This window comes from Anser anser (assembly GCF_964211835.1).
Source record: "Anser anser genome assembly, chromosome: 15".
NCBI classification, from domain to species: domain Eukaryota; kingdom Metazoa; phylum Chordata; class Aves; order Anseriformes; family Anatidae; genus Anser; species Anser anser.
The window spans coordinates 12,746,042-12,758,766 of NC_139736.1; the positions used below are offsets into that span (position 1 = coordinate 12,746,042).

A 12,725-nucleotide genomic window follows, 5' to 3' on the forward strand; every position below is an offset into this window, starting at 1 on the left:
CACCCTGCACAGACTAGGACAAAAGGCAAAAGCCTCCACAGAAATCCTGTAGAAAAAGATTTGAGAGTGGGGCAGGAAAACAATGTGGGTTCAATACTTGTGAAAAGTTTCCGTCGATTACAAGTGTCTTTGACTCACATAAACCTTTTTAAGGAGAGATGAGCTAAAACCACTGCACACAGCACCATGCCAGACCAAGTGAGAAGGATAACAGGCTGAAATGGGGTAGCTCAGATATTTCCTTAACCCCTGCTGGGTGGATAAACCCAGCTGCTGCCTGCTCCCAACCCAATGCGGGTGACCTCCGTGGTTCCCCTGGGGACGAGCAGCTTGCTGCCCAAGGCAAACACCCCTTGCCGACACAGCTCGGCACGCTGCATGGTCCCCATGTGTGCCGATGTGCCAAAAAAATGCTGTGCTGCCTTTGGAGGGTTTGGGTGCAGGTAACCAAGCAGCAGAGCAGAGGCAGCAGAGGCTCAAGCCCATGCCGGGCACGCACGCTCAGCCCCACGGCCGCATCCCTCGGTTGCTCAGGGGTCCCAGCCCCGGGGAGGGGGGGCGCAGCGCGGTGGCAGGGGGGTCACTTACCCAGACACTCGTTGGCCTCGCGGGCGCTGGCCCGCTGCCAGGGCCGGTCGTAGTGGAAGGGCTTGCAGCGGTCGCACTCGGGCCCCTCCGTGTTGTGCTTGCAGTCGCACACCAGCTTCTGCTCCTTGTCCTTGACGCAGCGCGAGGCGTGCCCGTTGCACTTGCAGCGCCCGCCGACCTGCAGCTCGCCCACCGCGTAGTAGTAGGGGGCCGCGCCGGTGCCCCCCTCCTCCTCGCCAGCCTCGCGGCCCCCCAGCTCCCGGAACTGGTGGGGGCGGCTGAAAACCACCCTGATATCGGTGGCCGTCACCCAGTCCTGCAGCACGGGGCTGCTGTCGAAGTCCTGGGCGGAGGGCCGCCCGTCGAGGGTGCTGAAGGCGATGAGGCCCCCGGTGAGCGGGTAGAGGTCGGTGAGGCCGTCGGTGCAGAGGGCCTCCTGCTCGTTCTGCTTGGTGACGGTGGCTTTGCTGGGCTTGCCGTAGATCTTGCGGCACTGGGAGGAGTAGTACTGGTAGGGCACCCACGTCTTGCCGTAGTCCATGGACTTGAAGATGGCGGTGGACTCGGGCCGGGGCGAGCAGAACTGGAGGCTGACGTAGACCACCTCGAACTTCTTGCCGAGGGAGAGGGTGAGGGTGACGTTGTGGGGTGAGTGGTGCAGGGTCTCCGAGCGCCAGCACGTCATGTTGGAGGCGGTGTTGAGGTCGGTCAGGTAGGCGGGCGGGTGGGCTTTGCGGGGGTCGGAGGCATTGCAGTGCCGCGTCGGGGGCTTCCCGCAGGTGCTAGAGGCGTGCACCTCCTTCCCGAAGGCTGCGTTGACGAACTCGGGGATGCAGCGGCGAGGAGCTCCGCTCTCGTCGTAGCAGGGGTCCGGGGGGGTCTGCTGGGCCACGAATGGATTCACCGCCTGGGAGAGGCGCAGCATGCTGGTGGTGAGGAGCAGGCGCAGGAGCTGCAGGACCTCCATCCTCCTGGGGCCAGGGGAGCGGCTCCTCCCTAGGACGAGAGCACACAGAGTGAATCGCAACCTGCTGCAGGGGGCTGGGGGGCCGGGGATGGCCCTGACACCCAGGCCCCTCAACTTCTGCCCATTGTCACCCCGTGCCTACCCACGGAGCATCTGGGGAGCGGGGCAGGGAGGTGGTTAGCTCGTGGTGCCTTATTTACAGCGTCAGAATGAGGAGGTCAAAACCAGTTTCCAGACCTTTCCTGTAAAAACACCTCCCAGGTCTCAGGCAGGGCAGGGGTGTTCACACCTGCCTGTGGCTATCAGGCTTCCATGCACAGCCCTGAATGCACAAGCTGATGCCCCCGAGCCGAAGCAGATCGACTCCGACAGCAGGACCATGGAGATGGGAATTAGCCCTGTGACGCTGTCACAGCTGGCTGAGGCCACAACCCTATACCTCTTTGCCTTCCTGTGACCTGGAGCATCAGGCGTCTCTCTCGCCTCTGACCCCGAGAGGTTTATGAGCCAGTAGCCCTCCAAATCACGCAGCCACTCATCCACAGCTTTCCCACTGGCAAGAGGTCACTTTTGCTGCCTCTTCCCCACAGGAACAGCCCTCACCGTGGCACGGCCAGGGGAAGACGCCCCTTACCCCCACAAACTCAGCCCCTGCACCCCTCAGCACAGCACTGCAGGGCCTGGGGGTCCGCATCGTGCTGAACTGCTAAGGGGGGATCCTCCTCCCTGCCAAGCCCGGCTGCCAGCACCGATGCCCAGTTCCGAGCCGGCCGGAGGGAGCGGGGAAGGCGATGGCAGCCTGTCCCCAGAGACCTCCCTGACATGGCCGGCCCTGCGCTCTGCTCCCCCCGCTGCCGATGGCAGGGGAGGTTTCCGCTGCCAAAAATCAGCTGCTACCTTCGTGGCCTGCATCTCCCCAGCAGGCGCATCCTCTGTGCTCCGGGGAGCCTTTCGGGGACACCCCTGCATGTGGCTCGGAGGCCGGGCACCCAGCAGAGTGCAGGACAAGGGATACTGTCCCCGGGGTGCCCAGGGTACAGGGAACCCCCTGCTCCAAAAGCAAAGTGCGCGGGCGAGTGCTGTGGGGGCAGAGGTGGGCATGGGGCCCCTTCCAGAAAGGGGATTCTTAAACCATGCCCGAGACCATGCCCAAAGGCGGGTTGCTGTGGGCAGCAGGGACGTGGCTGTCACTGCAGTGGACACACTGTGCCACCCGGTGTGCTGCAAGCACTGCTGCACCGGGCTGGAGCCAGGGGATACGTGTCTCACCCCAGACCCTCTTCTGCCCAGGCAGACTGCGATGAGAATACGACCGAGTGTCACCACCCCGACCCAGAGCGATCCACCTGCAGCTCCTGTCCAGGGGGCATTCCTGCTGCCTGCACAACACCTGCAGTGCCCGGTGAGCAGGGCCTGGGGAGTGGCGACACCAGGAGATCAAGGACCTGCACGCAGCAGGGACAGAAATGGAGCATGGGTGGCACTGCCAGCTCCCCACCGCCTTCAGCCACGTTTGCACCACGCATGGCAGGTGAGTACCCTTGTGTGCCTAGGCTTCCACAAAAAAACCTTTCCAATCACGGAATAAAGACCAAAACTCCCCTGGAGGTTCAAAATCAACTATTTCCCCCTGCAAACTTAACAGCTTTGTGTCACAGAGGGCAGGAAGCAAGCCAGGTGCTCCCCAAGTGCTGAACTGCAGCTAAACCTCATTTCAAGCCCTCTGGTGCAGGATGTCAGCCTGTCTGTCTGCCCGCACCCTGCACCAGCACCATGCCATTTGGCAGCCCAGTCTGTGGGTATCGCCTGTGTGCGAGGGACAATGGTGAGAGCGTGGTTCTTCCTCGCAGCCCTGCCTCGTCGGGACAGCCCCAAAGGGACAACCCGTGGGAAAAGCTCGGAGCAGGGGGGAGAGAGCAGAAAGCCCTGGTGACGATGCCCCAGCAGCCAGGAGGTGCATCCAGCTGTCCAGGACAGCTCTGGTGGCACCCTCCAGACCCTGCCCAGGGACGTCTCCTCCACCCGCAGCCGCATCCTGCTCGGTGTCCCCAGATGCAGCCTGAAAATGCTGCGAAACCACCCAAACCTCCAGCGTGTAATAACCACGCTGTCGGCTGGGATCCGGCAGCAGAAGCTGTGGGAATGAGCCCAAAGGCTGCTGCTGGGAGGGGGCCAGCCACGGACATGGCTCCGCTGCTGCCGGCGGGGGCCGGGCCCCCTTCCCCCCCCGTCCTGCGCCCCCGCACCCGACAGCAGCCAGGGGACAAGGCGGAGGCGCTCAGCCTCAGGGCTGGGTTAGCACTGCCCTTGGGGTGCATCGGGGGTGCTGGGGGATGGGAGATCATCCTGCACTGCCTCCCTGCCACCGACACCCATGGGGAGAGGCTTTCCCTCCCGTGCTCTGTGGTTTGGTGCCCAAATTTTGGGGCTCTGCTGGGGAGGAGCCGCTCGGGAGCCAAGGCTCCGGCGTTTGCCGAGTGGCGTGTCGGCGCTGCGGAGGCACCGCGTGAATGGAAATCATTATCATCCTCGAGACCACACACATGCACACACACGCTCCGTGCACAGCTCACCCCATTATCCTGCTGAAAGGGAGCCGGGGACGGTGGTCTCCGCGGGCCTCACCTCCGTATCGGAGAGGAGGGCAGCTGCAATCTGCTCCCTTTTATGCATATTCAGCGTGACCCCTGGGCTGCCGGCAAGCTGCCAGGGAGGCCCGGCGGTGGGTATTTCTCTCCCAGCCCCACCTGCCCCTCTTCCAGTTCCCATCTTCAGTGCCTCCGGTCCGAACCAAGTGGAGACACTGCTCCCTGAGCGAGGGAGAAGGCGCTGAGCCAGCCCCAGGCACAATCGGCAGCACCGCTGACCCCGCGCCGGACCCGCCGGTATCAGACACCAGACCCCGACAGACCCCAAGGCAAGGAGAGCCCTGTGGGTGAGGGTGCCCTGGCATCTTCCAGCCGGGCTGTGACAGCAAGGCCGAGGCCGGTGGCCACCATCTCACGGCCACTGCCGTGGGCTGGCAGGAGCGCAGCGGCGCAGGGCTCGCCCTCCCCGAGGAAGCGGCCGCCACCCCAGCTGCCGCCGCCGCGCTCCTCCCCAGCAGCGGCTGCATTTTTGAGGTGGGCGATTTCCTCACTTCTCTGTTTGGGGAATGCTAATAGCTGTGCGGTTTGGAAGGAAGTCCCGATGCCTTAACACTCAGAAGTGCTTTTCGCTTTAAAAATTAGCTACTACGTACAGCACCTCCACACCCCTCGTCCCCAGAGCAGCCGCCTCTGGAGGCGCTGGCGGTGGCTCCCTGTCACCCCAGCCCTGCCACAGGCTCCCTGGGGTGACGCTGCCACCCTGCCACCTCCTTGGGAGGCTCCACACTGCCAGCCGTGCTGCGTTCGGGTGCAGACCTGACCTCTCGGTGCCTATCGGTCCTGTTTGAAACACTGAACGCCCAAAGGCAAGTGCAGCAGGTGAGCCAGGACAAGAGGAGCAAACTTCCCCAAATCCCGACCCCGGTGCCTGCACCAGGCCCAGGGTCACCGCAGAGCAGCGCAGGGCAGCGGCAGCTTTGTGGAGGTAATTATGGGATTAAGTGGAACAGCACGGGGAGGGGAGGGAAGGGGGTTATTAGTCAGATTTGATCCCGGGACCTCTGCGGCACTACAACAGCCTTCTCCAATTAAAGCAGCGGGGGAAGCCGCGAGCGGCCCGAGTGATGGCCGGCCGCACGCTGCAGCCCGGCCACCACAGCGGGCCGCGGCGTGTCACTCGCAAATCCCCTCGAGGGTGCGTTTGAGGCCTGAGTCATGCGCTGAAAAATGTAGCTTCAGCAAGGGCGGGCACTTGCTGCGGTGGAGCTGGGAGGACAGGGGAAGGGGCTCCCTTCTGCCAGGGCCCTGCGCTGCCGGGCAGGGGGGAGCAGCTGGGCCACGAGCACGGTGCTGGGCTCACCCGGCCCTCCTGGGGAGGGCGTGAGCCTTGGTTTCGTCAGGGGATGCTCAGTCCTTCCTGGGTGGCAGCACTGAAAGCACCCCTGTGGTGTGACACGGCACAGAGCAGGGGGCAGGAGACACCTCAGCAGGGCCCAAGGGACCCAAGCAGATGAGGGGGATCCAGCTAAATGAGGGGACCGGATCCAAAGCATTCAGACAGGGCCAATCCACACGGCCAGCTCATCCCAGAGCTGTGCTGGCCTCGGCAAAGCTGTGCTGCCCGGCTCAGGTGCCTGCAGAGCAGACAACTGATGTGCTCAGACAGCACTCAGGAAAGCTGTAAATGGGCACACACCGCCAGAGCACTCCCTTAAACGGGATATAGCTGCTACCAACACTTGTGCATTACCACCTCGTTATGAGCCCCCGCTGACGACAGCATCCCCTCTCCCTGGCCGCGCGTGCTGCAGGGGCAACCCACGGAGGGGCTGCCCCAGCCCCACAGCCCGGGGAGCCGCCGGGCCCCTGGGCTCCTCGCCCACCCCTCCGTGCCCACCCGCCGAGCCGGTGCCAGCTGGGGGGCTTTGGGCCCTCCCAACGAGAGGAATGCGTCAGGACCAAACCGGGCTCTGGACACGGATAAATCGTTCCATGTGTCGCTGGGCTGAAAACACAACCGAGAAATATTTAAAATGAAAGGAAAAACCCCACGCAGCCAAGGCGCTGGGACTGAGCTCGGCTTTCCGGCAGGAAGGAACGAGGCGGAGGCGAGCGTGTGGCGCTGGGGAGAGGCCGGGGACGCGGGCGCTGGGGTGGCAGCGGCGGGGCCGTCGCGCTCCCAGCCCACACCAGACACGGCCGATGGCTCCTGCGCGGCCCTCACGGCACTGCAGAGGCGCCTCGCGTTCCTGTCTGAGCCCCCTCTCTGTCCATTTCTAAGTTAAATATCAGGAGGCTATAAATGCGTAGGTACCCACATTTGCTCTTGCTCGTGGAGCCGGGCGCTCTGTGCGGCCCCTCGGTCTTTCAGCCTCTGCTCCGCAAAGTATGTGCGACTCGTGGGCAATTACAAGGCGGCGTGTTCCCGAGGCAGGCACTCACGGTGATAGATATTGCAATGCACTCTGGCAGGCCGGAGAGAGCATTACACAAGCCATATGATACTCCAGCGGTGCCAGGAGACGCATACAAATTACACTGCATGCAGGAAAGGATGGGCCAGATTCTGACCTCAGCCCCTCTGGCATCAGACAGAAGCAGCTCCATTCAGAACAGGCCAAACAAGACGTAAGCGACTCCATTCAAATTTACACTGGCATACCTGTGGTCAGCATCTGGCCTGGCTTGAATTAACTTCGGCCTGACATTACAAAAGGGTGAAACGGAGCCCAGATTTCCTAGGTTATCGAAAACAAAAAGAGAAATCCACCCAGAACCAAACCGTCGCGAGGCTGCTCAGACATGTGCGTGAAGTTGTCAAAGACGGGATGCTCGGACGCATCACCCGCTCCCGGTCTGGTAGCTTCCCCCTGGGAGGACGGGCCGGGGCTGTGCAAAGCGCCGCAGCCTCCCTGGGGTGCCCTGAGCCAGCCCCGCTCCCCGACAGCCCCGAGCGGAGCCGCCGCTCTCCCCAGCGGCGAGATTTACGCACGGCGGTGTCTGCACACCGTGGAGCTGAGCCCATCTCGCTGCGACATTTGTTTTGTTGCACTGCTGGGTGAGGGCTCCCCAGCAGTGCCAGCCGGAGATCTCCCAACAGAATGGATCCAGGAGATCCACAGCCTTGCAGGAGTAAAAAGCTTCCTCGACGCTGCCCTGTTGCTTAACCCCCTCCACGACTCGACTGGTTGCTTTCCGTGGCCCTGATCCCATCCCAGCCCCCTAGCCCCCTTGCACATTCCTGCCGTGCTGCTCGCTCCGTCATGCGCTGCCGGGAGAGCCCTCGGTGGGCAGGGGCTGCCCCCCGCTGCGCCCAGCGGGGGCACGGGACCGGCGGCCCCATCGCAGAAGCCCTCGTGGCTTCTGCCCCTTCCCACTCCATATGGGAATAAAGCGATCTGGTTTCCATAACGTCCCTTGTTGCCTTTTCATAACATGCCGGGCACAGATGTTGAAAATAGTCTGGATGAATATTTAAAATGGTATTCAGAGATGACAACATTTGGCCAGCTTTGAAAGATCTCTCACATCGGGTACGGGATGGCTCACGACAACGGGGCCGGAAACACACTGCACTCTAACATCTCGTTTTTTCTCCCTGGCTATTGGTACAATATTTCATGCCCCTGGTGTCACACAGCCTGTTACTGCTTGAGTGCCAGCCAAGTCTGCAGCATTTGGAAGAGGCTGTCACGTACGTTTTTAACATCACGGGGCAAAGCGGAATATGGAAAATCTGTCGCATTTCCATACCGAGCGCAAGTGTCCTGCGCAGGCTCGGGGAGGGGCTCATGGGGGCACAAAATAATTGCTTCCTTATGGAGCAGGGCCTGGCTAAGAGGGTGGGGGAACAGGAGATGGGGGTGCTGCGAGCACCCTTGGTGCAGTTGGCTGCTTCTTTGGGAAAGGAAGACCGAGCCGTTCCGGCACACGAGCACATGTCCCAAGGCCTGCACTGCTGCTCGCCTCCTCCTGGGGACCCTGCTCTGCCCTGTACCTCCTCCGGCTGCTGCCCAAAGGGGCTTCTGCAGCAGGCCCTGGCCCAACCCTCAGGTGCCAGTGCCCCGGGGGCAGCACCAGCGCCGCTTGGCTCGGGCTCTGGGGCCTCCTGCCTTTCTGCAGGGCTCCTCGTCGCAGGCCACAGCGCACTCAGCTGCATCCCTGGGCCTGAATCCTTCTCTCCCAGGCTGCAAACTCACCTTGGCCGCTTCCAAAGCCAGCATTGCACCTGTCCTCTCCTTGACAGAGACCTATCTCGCCTTCCTCCTCCTGCTTGCGCCCACCGGCACCTCTGCCGTGGGGCTGGGACCCCTGCAGCCCACCTTGCACCCAGCACTGGGACCGCAGGACCTCCTGTCCCCTTGCCAGCTCGCTCCACCGGGCGGTCAGAAAAGCACAGCAGCTCCCTCTGTTTTATAGAGGGAATACTGCAGAAAATAAAGGTGCCCACCATCCATTGAGCCACCTTGAAGTGAATGTTTGAAGCACGGCTCAGGCCACTTCCCCACTGCACTGGTTACAGGGCACACCGATCCCTCGGAGAGCGGGAGGATTTGTGGGTTGTGGGGGAGCAGAAGGACGGGTGTCATTTCCAGCAGTTCAGGGTTTGCATGTCCAGGTTTGGCCTCAGTATCATCTGAGCGCGACTACGGGTCCCACAGCCTGGCTCTTGTCTCATCTACTGCCTGGACACATCCGCTTGCAAGCTCACCCCAGTGAGCTGAATGCACACACGGGCACTGCCCTGCTGCCCCGCGGGACCTCTCTGTTGCCCCTGCTCCTGCCCAGGGCCTTCCTCACCCACCCAGCTCATGGGCATGCCGAGAGCCGGGCTGCGCGGGACTGCTGAGCACCACGTCCCGCAGCACGGCAGTCAGTCCTTCCTCCGGTAAAGGTATTTCCATCCGCCCACTCTCCGGCAGGACGGGGAAGCCAGGGGAGGGACAGCGTTTTGAAGAAATGAGGGTTCAGCAGTATCTCCGAGGCAGAAAGGCAAACCCACCAAACGCAGCCGGGCTTCCCGTCTCCTCTCCCTGCCCCACGTCCCGCTCCCACACACCCCCTCCGAGGGCAGCCACGCTCCGGGGCCGGCGCAGGGTGCGGGGGTGCCGAGGGGGTCTCACGCTGCCCTCAAAGCGAGGGGGCCGAGCTGGGGAGCGCTCCCCGGGGGGAAGCCGCCCTCCCGCACAGGGGTGCCCCGGAGGTGGCCGCACCGGGATGGGGCAGAGCCGGGGTGCGGGGCCGCGTTGTGCCCGCGGGGGGCTGCGGGGCGGGCACCGCACGCGTGCCCCGTGCCCTCCCCCCCCGGGGCTGGCACCGCAGCAGCCTGGCTCGGCTCCCGCACCGGCGGCGAAGCCCCCCCCCCCCCCGGCAGCTCCGCAGCGGGGCTTCGTGCAGCGCCGCGCACCCCCCCCGGCCCCCCGCCCAGGGCAGCGGCAGCGAGCGGGGCCGAGCCGGGCCGGGCCGGGACAAAGCGCCCGGAGCTCTGAGCCCGGAGCTCGGGCCGTGCCCGGTTGCGGGCGGCACTCCTCCCCCCACCCCGTCTCCGTCCCATTTTTTGGCGAGCCCGGAGCCCGGCTCGAAAGGATGAAACGGGAAAAAAAAGGGCGGGTGGGGGGGGGGGGGGTTGGAGGGGTGTGGGGGGGAGAGAGAGGGAGGAATAAAAGGCAGCGAGGGAGGGAGCGGTGGGAAGGGAAGCTGCTCGGCGGGGCCCGCCGTGCCGGGAAGTTGGAGGAGCAGCTTACCGCGGCCGGGCAGGTAGCGGGCTCGGTCCGGCGGCAGGTCCGGGGCCGCGGCGGCGAGAGGAGCCGGGGCCGCCGCAGCAGCGCGGGCGGCAGGGAGCGGGGGCCGCTCCCCCTTCCCTTGGCCGATGGCAACAGGAAAAAAAAAAAAAAAAAGAAAAAAAGGAAAAAAGGAGGGGGGTAGGAAAAAAAAAATAAAGAAAAAGCAATAATAACAATTCGCCAGGAAATAAAAAGAGAGAAAACAAAATAAAGGGAAATAGTGCCAAGCGGGAGCGCTGCTCCGGCGGTGCGGGCGGGTCCCCAGCGCCCGCCCGCTCCGCCGCACTGCCCGTGTCTGCTCCGGCTGCGGGAGGCGGCAGGGAAGGAGGGAAGGGAGAAAACGAGAGGAAAGGGAAAAAAAAAATAATGAAAAAAACTAATCTAGAAGTGGAGAAACTGAGCCCCGGCCGCTGCCTGGAAGCGGAGTAAAAAGGCTCCAATAAATCCCGGGTTGAAAAGAAGGGAAAAGTCACCTCCCCGAGGAAATCAGAAGCAGATTTCGAGCCATTTAATCACATGCAGGGAGGTGTGTGTGCGTGTGTGCGCCGCCCGCCGCGCCGCTGCCAGCCCTGCCTCCGCCCTCCCGCGGCCGCGGCCGCCCCGCCGGGAGCGCAGCGCAGCGCAGCGGGCCGGGAAGGGGCCGGGCGGGGAGCGGAGCGGGCAGGGGAGAGAAGGGAGCGGAAGGGAAGGGAAGGGAAAGGAAGAGAAGGGAAGGGAAGGGAAGAGAAGGGAAGGAGCGCAGCGCCCTCCCCGTCGGGGCACCGAGCCGCTTGCCGCCCGGCCCGAAGCGGGGCAGGTGGGAGGCGGCGCTGCCTGCCCCCCGGGAGCCCCGGGCCGCCCCCCCCCGCTGCCCTGAGCCTGGGACCGGGCTGTGCCCATCCGAGCTGTGCCCATCCGAGCTGTGCCCATCGCCGGGCCCTGCTCGTCGTGCCCTCCGGCCCGGCTGAGAGCGGCGAGCGGGCAGCCCCAGCAGCCGAGGGCTCAGCTGGTGCCGCAAGGGAGGTGGCTGTTAATCCTTCCCCTGCTTCCCAGAGCAGAAGAAAAGAGGGATTTACCAGGCGGGGAGCAGCCCCCTCTTACAGGATCGGCTCCATCCCGTGATGCGGGGGCTTTTCACGTGTTGCTGCACCAAGGCTGGACTTGGCCTGCCATGCTCGGTCAGGGGGCAGGCGAAAAGTGGGCAACTGCAGTGCCCGGGACAGCTGCCTCCAGGCTTCCCCGGGAGCTGCCTGCCCCCCAGCCAGCCCAGGGCCACCTGCGTTCAAGCTGGCTCCAGGAGTCCTGGGAGGGGGGGGGGGGGGAAGGTGAAACGAACTTAATCAGCATTTGTGTGAGGCAGTGGAGGGGAGCAGAAAACCTGGATCTGGATCTCCCCGCTTAGCTGCCCCTCTGCAGCACAGTCTCCAGGCTCAGCCCCACGTCCCACCCGCAGATGTCCTTGCAGCGAAGGCAAGGGCTTGAGGAGAGAGCAGGGGAGGTGGAGGGGAGGGCAAGGTGCCAACGCGGCGCCGGAGCTGCCCACCCGCTGCATTCAGGGCACGGACCACCTGTGCAAGCCCCCCCAGCCCTCCTCACCCGCTCCCGCAGGACCTGGTTAGCCACATCCTGTTGCTTCGGGGAAGCAGGTTGCAGGGTTGCCCTCCCCTGCTGGGCTGGCAGATGCTTGCTGGAGGAGGAGACCCCAGCTGGCCACAAGGCCCAAGGGAAATGCTGTTTGCAGCTCGCAGCCTTGATGCACAAAATGCATTTCCCCAGCTCCAGTGGCAGGGACAGGCATAAACAAGGGGAAAGCCACCAGGTGACAGGGAAGAGGAGAGCTGGGAGATGAACAGGGAAACTCGGGGCTCCTGAAGTCAGATGCCACGGGTGTGTTGTAGCTCTATTATCTGTTTCAAGAATTTTGACAGCCAGGAGGCCAAGCCACAAGCTGCGCAGCCCCAGCGGCCCAAATGCAGATACTGGAGGGGGAGGCAAATGCAGGGCCAGCCTGCACGTTTGCCTTGCACGTGGGCCAGATGTGAGCACGGTGCAGAGCGAGGCCCGTGATCGTCAGGAAAGTGCAGGACTTTGTGCATGGGCCTGAAAGCAGAGTGGGATAGGATGGCCAAGGAAAGGGGGCGAAAGGGGGTACAGCTCCAAGATCCTGTGGTGCCACAAAGCTGGAATTGTCCCAGTGACTGACCTGGGGGCATTTTCCCCACTAGAAAGCACAGGGACTGTCACGAACATGAGCCATGATGCTGGGCCAGCCTGGCCTGGCTGCCACAGGGTGGTGCTGAGCTGGGGGCTGCATCGTCTCCACAGTCTCAGCGCTACTGTTTCCACGCTCAGAGGAAGATGTCAAACTCCCTTGTCCTGAGTCTCACAGGTGACATTAGAGGGAATGGACACCGTATGGGGAGTCCTGGAACTGGTGTAAACAGACTTCTCATCAGCAAAAGCCCAACTGAGAAAGACAGAATCTGGCTCCCCATTTCCACTGCTCCCAGTTTCCACCACCACTTTCCAGCAATGAGCAAGATGCTCAAGAGAAAAAATGTGGATCTGGGCTTGGCAAACAAGGTGCTGAGGATGTCAGCAGGGGCTGGACATTTGCTGTAGCAGGAGCTGGACCCTGCTGGGTGCCGGTGTCTGTCCCTCAGCATGCCAGTGTCACCACGGGCAGGGGACTCACCGGCCTAGCAGTGCCCCCCCCCCCCAGTGCTACCCCATGCACAGCCAGGCAGGCAGGAGGGCTGGGAGGAGGAGCGGGCGAAGGCAGCGCATTGTCCCCAACACCCTGCTGCCAGCGGGGACCTC

At 63.4% G+C, this 12,725-nt stretch overlaps 1 protein-coding gene across 2 annotated transcripts in view; it reads right to left on the bottom strand.

Annotated features, from left to right (window-relative positions):
• The window catches only part of NTN3 (netrin 3), a 30,245-nt gene extending 19,125 nt beyond the window's left edge, over positions 1-11,120 (bottom strand). The window contains exons 1-2 of one of the 2 annotated variants that reach the window (XM_083799928.1): positions 10,982-11,120; positions 589-1,584 (exon numbers count right to left, since the gene is read on the bottom strand). In XM_083799928.1, the coding sequence (XP_083656054.1) occupies positions 589-1,555 (967 nt within the window). In that variant the 5' untranslated portion in view covers positions 1,556-1,584; positions 10,982-11,120. Of the gene's footprint in view, positions 1-588; positions 1,585-9,887; positions 10,451-10,981 lie in introns of those variants that run through there. The other variant, XM_083799927.1, reaches the window with a different exon arrangement.
• Positions 11,121-12,725: the final 1,605 nt, after the last annotated feature.